The following is a 17,500-nucleotide window of genomic DNA, read 5'->3' on the forward strand; positions in this document are numbered from 1 at the left end:
CAAACATTTAATTAACTATACATAACACCATTAACTTTATACACATGTAATATAATATTAAAGCAGTGAATACGAGAGATCATCTTGAAATTGTATGGTGCGCCATCACCCGACCACTAGCTGAAAGCTAAACAGACGTACATCATCTACATGTACGTTACATATCGATTATAAATTCTCCATGGTTGGAGCGTGTTTAAACTACAGACTGAAGCAAAACAGACGACGTTAAACTTATTCAAAACAACGTTTAAGTATTTTCAATCAGTAAACCTGTGTTTTTGCTAGATTTTTCCCGCACTCTCTAGCTTTCCATATATGGCTATAAGTTAACCTTTGACCGTTTACGTCAGATAGACGCACAGACCGCTCACGGGAAGCCGCATACACACTTACTTTGGTAAGCATATTTTTTGTCGATTTTTCCTCTGATTTGAGGTTGTTTTGGATAAATCTATCTGCTTTGTTTACTTTACTTCACAATTAATTCAGTATCGTCAAGATCTTAACCGTAGTGTTCCCAGTTCTCAAGTAAAGTGTAGTTTTATAATGCCCAATTCAATGAGAGTTGTCTTGCGTACGTTTGGAGCTGCTCCACTCGTCGAGCTCCGAAGTTCAATAAAACGTCACCGGCAAACATGGCTTCCCCCGAGGTCCTTGGTACTGTGGAATGGAAACAATCGTTCTATTGGACTTGGTGTAGTTCTTCAACTCAATACATTATGTGTGAAAGATTTTGAAATTGAATTATAAACAGCGCCACGTTTATTATATTTGCTTATTTACTGTTTCAAAACTACGTGGGACTCGACTACGCGTCTTGACAAAACAATGGTTTGCCTCGCCAAGCGTAGTCAGTGGCCTTGCCTTGTTGAATAATCCGTTATGGCATGGGGCAGCCTGAAACGTAAACTTTAGGGTTTCTGTACCTTTTTACTACACCCAAACAAAATTGCCTTTGAGATTTGGATTTACAAATGTAAACCCGTAGTCACTTATGAGCTATTTGTTTTGGATTTTTGGCAGTTCCTTTGGACTAATCACACCACTACACACATTTTTACAGTCACAAATACTTGTACACACACACACACACACACACACACACACACACACACACACACACACACACACACACACACACACACACACATACATACATACATACACACATACAAATACACATACAGAGAGACAAACAGAGAGACAAATGTACCAGTCTGGTAATTAGTAAAAATTAGTCTTTGAGAACTAGCTGAAGACTGAAAGATTGCAAAATTTTCTTGCAGTGAAAATATCAAGGTTTACAGTGGTGTAGACTTTTACTAGTTCTAGCCAGTCTATGTCATTGATCAGTGACTACGTAAACTCTCAGTCTACCTATCAGCTTGTTCTGGTACCCTATATAAGAATATTATGAGTGTTCACGTAGTCACAGATCAGTGATGTAGATAGTAAGCTAATGACTCATATATTAAAGGAACAAGGGAAGTTAATCTTTTTGGAGACTTTTAAACAAACACATAGTGATACCGAGACTGTAAGATATGTCGTGTTCTTCAGCTCTATCAGTGCTTCTTAACCACAATGAAGGCTGGCTGATAGTGTAGCACTAATGTCTGTATCTTAGAGACTAAGTGATACCCTAACTTAACTATTCTAGATGCTATCCATGGCATCGAATCTTCAAGATCTCTCTTCACGCATAGATTTTGAGATTCAATGCCAGGGATAGCATCTACACTATTATAACAACAGGCTAGCTATAGTTCAATGTTTTTTTCAAGGTTCATTAATACTTCAAACCTATCTGAGTTAGCCAGTCATGTCACCTGGGTTCCACACTAAAAGTCTGTTTAAGGATATAGAAATCTACAAGTTTTGCCAGATTTCCCCTTTCTGTTACCACTGTTTCCAAACCTAATGACAAAATACTGTTATTTTTTTTGCTTCATTTCATAACTGGTTTTTGTTCATTATTTCCATCAATGCTCCAGGTAATTTGTCTCCACTAATTTCAAGTTTTCCAAAACTCATGAATCATATATTTGTAATTTGAAAACTAAAGTGTCAAATTTGAAATGTCTCACTATCTTTTTCTCTTTTTTTCCCTCATAGGAAATATCCTACTTTTTTATTGTGTATAATTTGTAAGGTATTCACAATTACTTTTCATCATGAATGACAGCAGTGATTTAGACAGGTAAGAACACACTACATCAGTAGAAACCTTGGTACATGTATTTTACAAGTGCCGACATCAGAGTGTGAAAAAACGGAAACTGTTACAAACATGGAACGTAAACAACTGAATTGGATTACAGTAATAACATTTGACACAAGGTGTCGGAAGTACAGAGACTTGTATTATACTAAGAACAGTTTTATGACCATTTTACATAGTACTTCATGTTCACAAACAAATTTCCAGTTCCCCTGGCATTTCATGTACAAATAATAAAAATGTTCTTATTAAACCATGGTGCATAATACAAGTCTCTGCTGTTTCAACATGCTGAGCCAAGTGTTAATAATCCAATTCATTTGTTTGCTTTCCCTGTTTGCAACAGGTTCCATTTGTCCATCTGATGCCGGCGGTTATAGATTATCCTAAACTAAGAAGTCTTTGATTATCATGTACCTTGGTATATGTAAAGTCCATGGTGTCATTTTCAGTTGACCCACTTGAGTTTTAATTTGAACACAAATGTAAATTGTGATGTCTCAGGAGTAGAAATAAATTAGCCAAATACGATGAAATTTGAAAAAAAATATCTGTTGGGACTTCATAGAGAGAACATGAAATGTGTTTCCACTTACTTGATCAACATATCAACTTTTGATTATTCTGAATCCTATTAAAACCAGCCATTATCTTTTTTACATGAACTTGACCTGGATTGTTATAATAATAGAATGAATTGTGAAATAAATTTGTGTCAAGAGGTCAAAGGGCAATTGTATTGAGAGGAAAAATCATATATTCAATTCATGAAACATTAGATTTAAGATGCAATCCCTTACCAGTTACTCATTCCTATAAATGTATCAATCAGACTTCACTGATTCTATAAAGCAGTATTACAAATTCCATACCCATATTTGTATTACAATTCAATATTTAATTCAAGGTATACATTACAGGATGTGTATACCAACATAGTACTGATGCAGTCTTGTCAAAAATATCATTTTTATCATGTCATACCCTAGGCATTTGTTTGATAAGCCAAAGGGGAACATAATACGAAGTACAAAAAGTCATGTTTATCTTTAGATGACTTGGAGGAGGTATAATTTTATGCGTGTTGACATATCTTCCATTGTGATACAGTCAGCCCAACAGTATATACATGTACATGTAAATACAAAATTTTGGCATACAGTTCAGAACTTGTAAAGGAAATTTATTCCGATGATGCAATAAGTTATTAGTAATTCAATCGCTGAAAATTGATAAGATTGTGTCAAATGTCTTTTAGATCTCTAGCTTCCTAGTGTTTGAAAAAATGTGGAAAAATTGAAATGAGATTTTGGAAATATTAAAAAATAGGTCAAATTTGGTCGTGCATTACCTTTATATTTCATTCTTATTGTTATCAAGAGTTATTATCCCGTAAACAAAAAAGACAATAGCATTGGAAAGAACCAAAAATATCTATTTTCCAAGTAACTAAACCAGGAAATGGTGACCATTCTCCAATAAGTGAGCAGAGTTCATAATAATTTTGATATGTAGAGCTATGTTGTGTGTCTGTGTTTCAGATGTACACTGAATTCATTGAATGGAGAATACAGTTTAAGTAAGTGTACAACTTGTTTCCTTCTTCTGCAGGCAAATTGAACAACTGAGGCGCTGTGAAATTATCAAGGAGAGCGAAGTCAAAGCCCTGTGTGCTAAAGCCAGGTTAGTAAATTTGATAAATGAGTGAATCTATTGAAGGAGTAAGAAGATACTAGTGAATTACATGACAAATTGTAGTTTAGTGGGGATGAATACCACATTCACCTAATGAGGTCATACAAATGTCATACTGAGCTACATTGAAATCCTGTGTCTGTCTGTCTGACAGTCTCTGCATGTAGTCGGATTATTAAAAATAGATCTGTCTGTGTGGTGTCACAAGAGACCGTCTGTTTGTAGATCAAAAGAAACGATGACCTTACAATTAGACATATTTGAGTCTTCTGGGCAATGTGATACAAAACTGTTGTGCTTTAATTGCAAGTGTGCTTAGGGATGATCGCACAATGTCGCACAAACTCAATAAACAAATGCTTAGGCCAAAACCTGCTCCCCTAAATGAATGTTCACATCTTTATGTTTGATGTACCGTGATGAATATTGTAATGGTCACACTACTATGATCCATGCAATGTAAAAACATGATGGTAAACACATTAAAATACTACTGGACACCCAGCACTACATATCATACCAGCATTTGCCCAAGTTGAGTGACATTGCCACTGACCTATCAGTAACCAGTAACAAAATAATCCTGTACATCAACACAGGAAAATTAATTAGAAGTAAATTTTAATCAATTTATCAACATCTCAGGAGTAAATGCAGAACCTGTTATCATTGAAGGCATGAAAGTTTTCAAAATTTGGTTAGAAGTGCGAAAATGAAGTTCAGCAATCGCATTGACGCCAGACCCGTCCACCTAAATGACTGAAGTTCATTTATTGAGCTTGTGTGACATTATGGGATCATCCCTTACATTCTTGTTTGTGTTTAGTTCTCTGTTTCCTGAAATGGAATTTTACAACTGCTGCACATCATAAAAATTACAATCATTCAATTTTATTGTCAACATCATGATTTCCTCCTCAAGCTCTACACATTCATTAATATAGGCACACATGAAAATAAGTCAACCTTCTTGTTTTGTTTAGTCTAGTCTAGTCCCTACACAGTATCGTTATGATTTACATGTCCATTTAGTTAGAGACCAGGTTGGCATCCAGACTTGTTTTATGTTGACCCTCTAGCATGAGGTAAAATACTAGATGAAAACAATTTGTTTAGCTGTTACTGTCCTTGTTTGTACAATTTTAGAGGAATGTTTTCTTCCGTTAAGCAATTTTACCAAACACAGCCATAATTACAGATAAGAAATATGGCTACAATGTGTCTTTTTAAAAACATGTGCTGTTGAAAAGAACGAAAATAACATGTATTGTATAACAATCTAATTGCAATCATAGTATCATGTATGAGTCATCTCAGTTGTTACCATAGAAATACTGTGACCTTTGCCCTTTTGCATGACACCATTAAGATGAGATGGCAAACCTCTCATAATTACATAATTAAAATAAAGAGCTATGTCAATAGACTGTATTACACATGACATAGTCAATTATTGTCATCAATTTAGTCTGCAAGATTGAGACATGGGATTTGTTGGGAATTGTAAAGCATAGTTTAGTTTCGTTCCTTTTGACTAGTGTATGGTGTATTGTGAATCATATAATATACTAAAAATAAACTTACCTATTTGAATAGAATAGTCAGAATATTCCAACAATTTGTATTTCTACTATCTTTCTTGAAATGAGTTTCAAAAAATATCTCAGTCCAGTTTTGTAAATTACGGTATTATTTATATATACACAATACCCAAAGGAGTGGCTTCTGCATTGTTTCTATTTCTGGGTCCCCTTTTGAACATTCTCGGAAGTCCAACTTTTCAAAGACATCATTATATAGTTACGTAGTTTACTAGTATTACATGTGACTGGTTAGGGTATATATTAGGTTGAACATTATCTGTTAGATTTTAAAGAGCACAGTGGGTATTTTTGTTTTATTTTGAAAATACATTGACATTGTTATATTTAAGAAAGTGTAGAGATAGCTCTCGTAGCTGACAGAGGTCATTCCAGAAATGTTTATGTTGTATAAAAGTAGTTATATGTAACAATACATAAAAAATCAGTATCCATTTCTGAGTTTCTTTGCATACACATATTGAACTACCTCATTATACTTTGTCAATAATTCTGTAATTATGTATTTATGTTATGTAAATTGACTTTAGTGGACCTCAGTTTGCAAACTGTCACTTTGTACAATTTTGGAAAACAATTAAAATTGGTGGGAATACTCCCCCCCCCCCCCCCCCATTCCCCACCCCCATGTCTGTTAACTGGACATTAATTGATCAGTTAGACATTACAAATTCATACAATGTCAATCAGTAGTACAACTAGTCAAGGGGCTAGACCGTCAGGCAATTCTACTAACTTTAAAAGTGACCACAGGTTGTATAGTGCCAAAGGCGTTATTTGGGGCTTGCTGCATTATCATTCTTCAGAAACCTTCCACATTCAGACGTGAGGTCTTACTACTACTACTAGTACTACTACTACTACTACTACTACTAGTACTACTACTACTACTGCTAGACTGTATTGCTGCATCAACCAGGGACGGTTCAGTTGCTAACTGTCACCTTGTACAATTTTGGGAAGCAATTAAAATTGGTAATTGTGATAGGAGTACACCCCTTGTCTGTACAACTTGATGTTCTTCATAACGTTATTAAAGTTATGCACTGGATACCTAAGCATTTGTTGCTGCATCAATCAGAGACAAAATAGAGTAACAGGCTGTCACTTCAACTCATTCTTTATTGTTATTACAGAGAAATCCTTGTTGAAGAAAGTAATGTACAAAGAGTAGATACACCAGTTACAGTGTGTGGAGACATCCATGGTCAGTTTTATGATCTTAAGGAATTATTTAGGGTAAGTAAGCAGAGTATGAAATCTATAATTGTCATTGATTTGTCTGAGTTCAAGGATGCTGTGAGGACTGAAGTTGTAATATTTGTATATATCCTGTAGTATTACTTTAGGCTCATTTGTTATGATCAGATGTGTAAATGGGGTATTAGATACATGTTTGTGTTGACTTTGTTGTGATGTGTTGATTTTAAATACTACTACCATCCAACCACCCCCCCTTCCCCGGTAGTATGGTAGTTGATACAAGTAAGGGCAATTGCCACATATGTACATGAAAGACATTTTTTTGGAAAAATACAGTCTGGTGTATTTATTTGTTTGGTTCAATTAAGCTGTTGACAACAGTTGTATAAATGTTGAATTACCAGACAAATCTGTGTGTCTGTATGTATGTCTGTATGTATGTATGTATGTATGTATGTATGTATGTATGTATGTATGTATGTATGTATGTATGTATGTATGTATGTATGTATGTATGTATGTATGTATGTATGTATGTATGTATGTATGTATGTATGTATGTATGTATGTATGTATGTATGTATGTATGTATGTATGTATGTATGTATGTATGTATGTATGTAAGTATGTGTGTGTGTGTGTGTGTTTCTGTCTGTCTGTCTCTGTGTCTGTCTCTGCAAGTGTACATGAATGCATGTGCATATATGCATGTGTTTATGACTGACAAGGCAATGTCAGTATGCATAACTGTGTTTGTCTATTAAACTTGTATTTTTCATAAAAACACTATAATCAAAATTTGTATGAAAAGAAATGTGATTGAAATGAAGTGCTTAAATTACAGATAATACTAGTTGTAGACCAAGTATATTACTTGTGAAGATAGACTACATTGTTACATTATTGTCATCTGGTTGTTCATAGGTTGGAGGTGATGTTCCAGACACAAACTATCTTTTTATGGGTGACTTTGTCGACAGGGGATTTTACAGTGTGGAAACGTTCTTACTCCTTTTAGCACTCAAGGTATGTGTAGTTTGTTCAATATAACATGTCAGTCTTTTCATTAGGGACGATGGCACAATGTCACACAAGCTCAATAAGTGTATTTTGTTAGTTTCAGGGTGGAGGAGGTGTGGCATCGATGCGATTACTGAATTTTATTTTTGCACTTCTAGCCAAATTTCGACAGAAAATGTTCACTCATTCAATGATAACAGCTTTTGTATTTACTACTGAGATGTTGATAAGTTGATAAAAATTAACTTCTAATGTGAGATACATGTATGGTGCTGGGTTTCTGGTAATAATTGCAATCTGTTTAAAGTGTTTACAATCATGTTTTTATATAATACATTGACCATAGTGGTGTGACCATTACAGTTTTCATCATAGTTTACATCATATATTCATATATAAAGCTTGATGTTGCACTTGTGAGTGTTCATTTAGGGGAGGGGGAGGGGGTTTTGACCTAAACGAACAATGTTCATTTGTTGAACTTGTGCGACAATCACATTGTGCAGTCATCCCTTATAATGTTTGTCACTTTAAAAGTAGATAACTAACAACTACATGTAGCACAGCACAGCCAGTCTGTGTTTTAGTGTCATCTTTGATATTTGATTTGATAGGTGCACATCTATCACTGGCATTATTCCAAATTTTCATTGCATGGAAGTCTGAGGGATGTCAGGAATTTAGTTGGAATTTTATTCAGCAGCACATTACGTATACCAACACTAGCTATAAATCGATATTAAAGCGAAACTAGCTAGAACCAGAACGTGTTTTGAAACCTAATAATATATTGGTAACATTGTACACCCTTGTACAGTATTGACACACTCACCCATTGATAAACAGTTGTGCTACACATGGTAGTATGGTGCACTATAATTGAATTTTGGGTGCACATCCAAAAACACCCCCCCCCCCCCCCCCCCCATGAAACAAATATTCAACGAATTACTATACTACTTATGGATTATACAGACTTATGATTGACATATACAACGTGTAATTGTTGGTATTCAAACAATTTTTAATGAATATATTGTTTGTTGTCTGATCAGAAAAATAATAACCTAGTTAGAGCTAGTTTTGTGTAATATAGTGGAAGGTTCCCATTCTGTAAAATAAATGCAATATTGTGAGAGTTAACACATTATTACAAGCTGGCAATGTGCTTAACTGTATTTGCAGTTTGGTGTAAACTTCAAATCTCTTGACAAGGCAAGCATTTGTTTAAATGAAGATGTACGTCAGGAAGAAGAACATATAGAACGAGGAAAGATCTGTTGATGATAACTTGTATATCTGAGCATGCCATCGTATTCAAATCTAATATGCACATGAGAGTGCTTAAACTTTAAAAGTGACTGTTTTCAAATACTAGGGCTTCATAATCTAAAATGGAAAAAACATTTGACTGTATTTCAAATTAAATTCTAAAGCGGCTTAGCCATATGTCAAACATTTGTGTGTTTTGAATAACCCTGAAAATTGCTGTCAGTTAGTTATCTACCTACCCCACCTATTCTCAAACAGAGTGTAATTGGAACCAGACAATTTTTTTAGGCCTTAGTAGACTCCCTAATTAATTTACTTTCAATCACATTTGCCTTTGCCAGTATAAATCTTGTATGAGTAGTACCACAACTCTCACCATCACTTGACACAAATATAATGTAACTATCATCCAGACTCTTTCAGGAATTCATGTAGGCATGTTAACAATTATTGCTATCAACCCTGAATCACAATATTTATATTTAGTTTGCTGTCCTTGACATAAGAAATGTAAAAGTAATTATCTGCAGGAATGGTATGGCATAGCATAGCTGAACTTTGATCTTTCTGTTATCTCATACTTTTGTACATTATTATGTGACCTGTCCTATATAAAAAAAAAGTCTCATTTAAAACTAATTTCACTATAGTATAGTATGTGGCTTGACTTTATTGTATGTACAGCCATCTCTAAAATAACACAGTACATGTATTACATTACTTGTTGACATATGCTGTATAATATATTTTTAATACTCATGGCCAACATTTACTATCTCAGTCATTAAACTTAGACTATTTATACTATTACTAGCTGTATTTATAGATTACAGTTCAGTTACTAAGTACTACTCATCAGCAGTAAAATGACTAGCTAGGCACCTCTTTAGGTTTTTCACTCTACACTACTCAAACTTTAAACTTAAAATATATGTACCATCAGTTGTATTGATCACTGACATTTTGAACTGGGGTGGGTCTTTGATTAAAGTTTGTTAAGTGTGACTGGTTTGAGATTTCTTTTAACATGCAGGACAAGTGACCTACATAGTAATAGTACAGTCAACTAATACCCTGTACAGACACACAGTTATGTCAGTACTGTACTGGCATAAAGTTACAACTGAAATTGTTACAAGCTACCTAGTTTGACTGTCATACGCTGTACATAGTTTTAGCAACGCATGAGACAGGCAAATCTGGTAGATTGATAAAAATAAGTTGTAACTTTATGCTGATGCAACACTAACGTAACTGTGTGTGTGTCTGAACAGGGTATAAATTTATCAACATATGTATATATTGTACACTGTGTGATTTGAACACAGTGTATTTGTCAGAGTTGGTAAGTACATGTAGGTAGAATCTATTAATTTCTAAGTTCCCACGTATTTTACTGGGTTTCAAACAGGTAACCATATTAGCGGACTTTGTATGGAAAACATTTACCAGAACACCCTTCCTGTTAAAGGGACTCGCCACCAAACCTATGGTACAATGTATGGAAAGCCATACAAGTTTTACTAGATTTCACCCTCTTACTGGGGTCCCCAAACCCTATGTGTACCAAAAGTCTCTGTGTGTGTTACTAGTCAAAACACAGGATATTTAGTAGTAAAAGTATAGATGTGTGATGATTTGAATAGACATGTATGCTTTGTTCTGTCCACAGGTCAGATATCCAGATCGTATCACACTTATACGAGGCAATCATGAAAGTCGACAAATCACCCAAGTCTATGGTTTTTATGACGAATGTCTTCGAAAATATGGTTCAGTCACAGTGTGGCGATACTGCACAGAGATTTTTGACTACCTCAGTCTTTCAGCCATCATTGATGGAAAGGTAAGAATTAAATTAAAAAGATTGATAATGAAGCTACAGAAATTAAGATGTATACAGAAAGGCAATTTAATATGGCAGTGACATTGAAACATTACAACCATGTAAACTAAGTGTGCATACATGCATGGTGTAAATGTCATAGTAAGCCATTTGTATATTGAGTGTTGTCGTTAAAGAAAGTCACTGTCTACAAGTTTCAAGGACAAGATCGGATTAAGATTAAAATTAGGATGTGTAAAACAGTCCTCTGGCAGACAGAGAAAAAGTTGGTCCAGAACAAAAGAATAATCCTATGTTATACTTAGAGTGTCACTGATCAGACAAAACTAATGTGAGAACTTGGGATTGAAACCCTGGCCTTTAACAAGAGTATGTCTATGCACACTATTCTGTTGTTTGAGGTGTGAGGAGGATGGAGGAGGGTTACATAAAATTATATATGTTGTCATATACCTGCCATCTACTTATTCACATTATTTGAACACATGTTACTCAGATGTATGAAGTACATGATTTTTTTTGTCCATTTACTGTGAATTTTGAATTTGTTTTATTTTTATTGATATAATTTTCATAATTATCTTAGTCACCTAGATGTATGATATAAATTTTGAATAATGTCTATTGATACACAACCAAGTAATTTGTTTTCATATCTACGTAACGGTCACAGGACTGTGTTCCCATACTCTGGACAACCTGTTGATGAATATTTGAAGTTCCAACATTATGAACCTGTTTACTGAGAATATGAAATATTTTGGATGTACATTTAACTTTGATGTTGAAATGTGTTATTTTATTTTTTTTTCTAGATATTTTGTGTCCATGGAGGTCTATCTCCATCCATTAATACATTAGACCAGATTAGAACAATTGATCGTAAACAAGAAGTTCCTCACGACGGACCCATGTGTGATCTCTTATGGTCAGACCCAGAAGGTAAATATGATGTCCAGTCAAGTTTAAAGTTACACTACATGTCCTTGAACAAGACCCATACAGTTCAAGGTTGTGTGTTGAGGTTGAATTTCACTGGTTAACTCAAGTAGAAGTGAATTATTTATATGTTAATGAATAATACCTGCTGTACCAGACCATCCAATTCATAGTACTCTTAGATATTATTGCCAGTATTTTTGTTTGTTCAGCTAAAGAAAATAGGAGACCTCAGGGCCCTTGTAAGTGGTAACACAAGTTTAATTGAGAAACACTTAGGTGACAAGTATTTTATGGCTGATTATATGGCAATCCTCCTCTTTGGGGAATACTATAATTATACCTGTTGACATATAGTTAACAAAAAGAAGAAATGGGACTCCTGTAACCCAGAATCATTCATTGATAATTCACTAGAAATCTTAGATGATTTCCGTACATCAATTTTAGCCCAACTAAACTGAGGTTCAATAGTGCTTAAATGTGTGTGTGTACGCACATGTGCGTGCATGCGTGCGTGTTTGGATGTGAACCATGTCGTCAAAAACCATCTGACTGATTACCTTGGTATATGAAAATAATGGGCCTGTTTGTAGATATATCCAGATGGGGAATTATTGATGCAATGTGGCCTGATTGTTGATATGATTTTCAGTGATGATGTTTCTAGGTATACAAATGTAGTTGAAGAGCTTTTGATGAAATGATTATACAGTCATTAATATGCATATTATTTCTTGAGTTTTGGTGAAAAATTCAAACTTTGAAATTACGTTGGTGGATTTACGTACTAAATGGAATACCTTCTGTATAAAGTAACAATATCGATTTCAATATCCGTTGTGCACAGTGCCATTGGTGCTATTTTTAACCAGACACCATATTTATATATTTACCTTCAGATACACAAGGCTGGGGTGTCAGTCCTCGAGGAGCAGGGTATTTATTTGGCAGTGACGTGGTGGCACAGTTCAATGCAGCCAATGATATTGATATGATTTGTCGAGCTCATCAACTTGTCATGGAAGGTTATAAATGGCATTTCAATGAGACTGTTCTGACAGTTTGGTCAGCTCCTAATTATTGTTACAGGTAAGATTACGGCATTCTCTACAACAGTTGAATACATTGGCAGAGGAGAGAGAGACAGAATGATATCATTGTGAATATGAGTACTTGCTGCCTAACAACCCTCTGGGTAATAGACATCTACTAGCACCCTCACAGGCCGTCATGGTGAGGACAATCCATTTTTCATCATGTCTGTCCAAGGGACACATCACTATCTGTAATCAATGTACAAACAATGTACTACATTGTCATACCTTTGACTTTCCCTTGTACTTACCATGATTTTAACTCATATCTTTGACTTTCCGTTGTACTTACCACAATTTCAACTCATATCTTTGACTTTCCCTTGTACTTACCACGATTTTAACTCATATTCTTGATTTATTTACCAACAGATGTGGAAATGTAGCAGCAATACTAGAATTAGATGAACACCTTCAGAGAGACTTTACAATATTTGAAGCTGCACCACAGGTATGATATTATTTGACTTAAGGTATTTGTTGTCAGTAAAATTTACAATATTATACAGCACTAGGTGAATTGGACTGAACAGTCATTAGTGTGTGAATAAACTCACCTAAATTAATGTACACGAAGTACCTCACCTGTACCTAAAATACTGGACAGTCTGGTCAAATCATAGTACTGATAGATATTCCAAGTGTGCTTATCAAATATGACCAATTTTAGTTAGGTTAGGATGGAAAGGAGAGATTTATTGAGGACCTCAGCAATTGTACATCCTTTTAAAGTGTTATTATAATTTGTAGGCTAGCAGTGTTTTTGCTAAGGTTTGGCAAACTTGGTAACAGCATTTTAAGGGGAAATCTGGTAAAACTTGCATAGATTTCCATAATGTATACAGTGTGTTTTGCAAGGGGGGGGGGGGGGGGATTTGGTAAAATTTGCATAGAGTATGTAAATATTATGTGGGTACTTATTCGTATTTCACCTTTTTGTGTTACAGGAAACACGTGGGATACCAGCCAAGAAACCACAAGCAGATTACTTCCTCTGAGAACAAAACAACAATACATACAGACAAATATTATCACATATTGGCATTATCAGTGCTGAATGTTATACTTTTCATAAAATGAAACGAAATTGGCGTCTCCTGTGAATGAAATAGAATGTTGATTTATATTGTGAGGGGGCTGGGTAGTCATACGATGTATGGGGGGTGGGGATGTGGGATGTTTTACATCATTTTTTGTCGGCATTTACTGATATTTCTCTTTTTCATAACTTTACCTCTATTTTGCCGTCTACTGCCCTGTGTCAAACCTCCGAATAATTGACTGTGTTAGTGGAATAGCTTCTTTGGTCACAAATCTTTGTACAGTATTTTAGTTAGTTGTAAAGTTCAGTTCTTTCAGAATAATTTTGTCCTGTACATGTATGTCTGGACTTTGTTAGAGGCCTGTCAATGGGATGGATAAACAAACACTACTTTGCAGCAAAGATATTATTTTTCTCCAAACGTTCAAGAATTCCATTTATCTGTAGTAATCATTTCTCATTATATTTGCACAAAACATGTAAGAAAAAAGGTTTCCTTCTCTCAAAATTATTCCGGTTAATGGTCAGATGCCAGATTCATAACATCTGCAGTTACATTCATTTTTCCGTATATTTTGCACAAAACATGTAAGAATGAAAGAGTCTCATTCTCTCGATTAATTCCAGTTTTTATCAATTGCCAAATGAAATAGAATGAAAACCAAAAAAAATGTCTCGAGAATGTTTATTTTCTGAAATAGTACGAAATGTGGAATATTTATGAAACATTTTGTGCAGAGATTTGCATAGGTCAAAGATCATGTAAATATTGTATGTCTGCCAAAATTTAGAATATGACAGTAGTAATTTGTACTTATGAAATTAGTAATGACGAAGCTTAGTCTTTTCTTTGTATTTTGACGGCAGACTTGAAGCTTTTATAAATGTCAGGTGGCGTCATTTTATTGTTATTTGTTGTCGTATTTAGATTATTTTAGTTCGTGCACAGATAACTTTAAAAAACATCATGGAGGTATACTGTACATGTGATTTGACTGTATCAGCAATGGAGGATTGGGCGTTAGTCTTTCCACAGTCTGATTGTATTACCATCTCTTGTAGGAATATGGCTTGATTCCATCGTATACATGTAGTCAGTTGTTTTTATTTTGTTGTTCTGGCAGGGATAGCCTCTTTCTAGGAATAGGTAATCACTGCCACAATGACAATAAAAAGTAGTATGCAAAGGAAAAAAAGGTAGATAAAGGAATCGAACTGTATTCCTACATTAGATTTTAATCATAGAGTGGTCTTTCCAAGGAGTATGTTTTAGGAAAAATGACAGTTTTGTAAAATTGCAATGAAGTAAAACACTTTGCTCATGTAGATATACCGGTACTGCAATTGACTGTACATGTACAATTTATAATGGTGGGTCTTTCTAGCCAGAATTTGTCAAAGTTAAAGGGACACAAGCTGAGTTTATCCTTTTTTGGAAGAAAGTTATGTTGCATATTTAAGTCACTCATAATATTCTACTTACTGAAGCAGCGATAACCATCACTTGCTAACTCAGACCTTATATTAAGATATAACACATAATTAGTCCGATGACATAATATTTATACATATCAAAAAATGTCGTGGAATCCATACTAGGCAGTCAACTGTTCTAACAAAACCAGAAGGTAATTGTAATGTCATAGAACTTGTGTATTAGCATTAATGTCCTATTAGAATACATTTAATCAAGGTTTTATGTTAGTATTTTGGCTTGAGTAAAATGTTTGTTAACGCTGATTGTGCCACTCTAAAGAGATCTCAAGAAAGTGCCACCTCATGAATATTCTGTTAATAGCTACTCATTTGTCTGATGTATTTCCAAGATGCATGTCCAATTAGTAAGGTAACATGTGGCAACAGTTGTGGTTGCATTTGAGACTATGATTAGATATGTCTCACACCGCCCTCAACGGCCTGCACCTGTAAGGGGTTGGCTGATGTGTGAGGGCGCTCATCACAGCAGACCATCAGCTGACCAGTACATGCCCCAGCACAAGATAGGTGAATAAACTTGGCCATACAACTAGTGAGAATGTCTGAGAAGAGCAATGTCTCTGCTCTTTTACTCCACACGTGTATTTTATAATTTTGTACAAATGTTTAGTCACACCATCCGTCTAAGTAGACATAGTTCTAGTCTATACATCGAAAATGTACTTTAACAAGCATAACAGCAAAGTAACTTAAATTAAGTACGCTTTCATTGGTCATTTAACTATCTTGTTCCTTTAACATTACCCATTCAGTGTATTCAGTGCATTGCTAAGGACTTTGTTATGGATCTGGTCACTGTGATGTTGTTAAGTTTATGCCAGTGATACCAGTAAATACTCAATTCAAAGTCGTATTCAAAGTTTGTAAGACCGTGGTAAAATTAACAGAACTGATTTCCTTTCCACAAAATCTGTACATATCTATCAAAAACATGATAAATGTATTTAGTAACAAAATGTCCTCTATCAAGCCATGCTTGAAGGACCAAGCACAAGAAAATCACTTGCCACTGCTTTCATTGTTGGTTTGGGAGATAGTCTGGCGTCGGTATATGTTCCTGGTGTTTGATTAGAGGTACTTTCAGACCATTGGCATCAGTTTGAAGTCAGTCTATCAAGTCTTGTCTGTGTTTTGTACATCCAACTTGTATAACTCCCAAAGCAACATACCATAATCTATTTTCCATCATTGTATGTCTTTCTCTTTGTATATGTCTTTTTTTTTGAAAAATTTGCATCGAAATATGTACGCCAATTTTACACAATGCAAATCAATTAAAGTATAATTAATGAAATGTTTTTGAGTAATTTATTGTGAATTGTGTATGGATGAAATGTAGGTATATTACAACTGCCGACATCAGACTGTGGATGAATGGAACCTGTTACAAACAGGGAAAGTAAACAACTGAATTGGATTAATAACACTTGGCACAGCATTTTGGAAGTACAGAGACTTGTATTATGTTTCATCATTTGATAAGGACAGTTTTTTGGCCTCGTTTCATAAGAGTCCACCTTCAAAAACAAATGTCCAGTTCCCCTAGCATTTCATATACATGTAAAGAGGCCATAGACCTGTTCTTATCAAACCATGAAATGTAATAGAAGTCTAGTTCCAACATGCTGAGCCAAGAGTTATTAAATCTAATTCATTTGTTTTCTTTCCCTGTCCGTAACTGTTCTGGTGTTGGCAGTTGTAATAACTGACAGAGGTCTTAGGGTGGCCCTATTTACTTTTCTGTTTCCCATGGCCTGTCCAACCTTTAATTTCTTGAACCTGGTCAAAGAAAAAACAAGACGTGAATGGTCAGATCAGAACAAATGTCAGTGATGGCAAAATGATTACAAATGACATGCATATACAACCAGAGACATGCAAGCATTTACAAGCAGAACTTGTTATAAACAGGGAAAGTAAACAAATGAATATGATTAATGACACTTGGCACAGCATGTTGGAAGTAGAGACTTGCATTACATTTCTATGGTTTGATAAGAACAGTTTTTTTAACAAATTTCAAGTTCCCCTGACATTTCATGTACACATCAAGAGGACATAAAA

General features: G+C 34.8%; 1 protein-coding gene across 1 annotated transcript; it reads left to right on the forward strand.

Annotated features, from left to right (window-relative positions):
- The first annotated feature begins 341 nt into the window (after positions 1 to 341).
- On the forward strand, positions 342 to 16,730 carry LOC144449599 (serine/threonine-protein phosphatase 4 catalytic subunit). The gene is made up of 10 exons (XM_078140165.1): positions 342 to 400; positions 2,119 to 2,203; positions 3,836 to 3,907; positions 6,657 to 6,759; positions 7,648 to 7,749; positions 10,688 to 10,861; positions 11,677 to 11,803; positions 12,703 to 12,892; positions 13,270 to 13,348; positions 13,845 to 16,730. The coding sequence occupies exons 2-10, from the start codon at positions 2,178 to 2,180 to the stop codon at positions 13,893 to 13,895; spliced, it is 924 nt and encodes a 307-aa protein (XP_077996291.1). The 5' UTR covers positions 342 to 400; positions 2,119 to 2,177; the 3' UTR covers positions 13,896 to 16,730.
- Positions 16,731 to 17,500: the final 770 nt, after the last annotated feature.

The sequence above is a fragment of the Glandiceps talaboti genome, chromosome 18 (genome assembly GCF_964340395.1).
Source record: "Glandiceps talaboti chromosome 18, keGlaTala1.1, whole genome shotgun sequence".
Taxonomy (NCBI): Eukaryota; Metazoa; Hemichordata; class Enteropneusta; family Spengelidae; genus Glandiceps; species Glandiceps talaboti.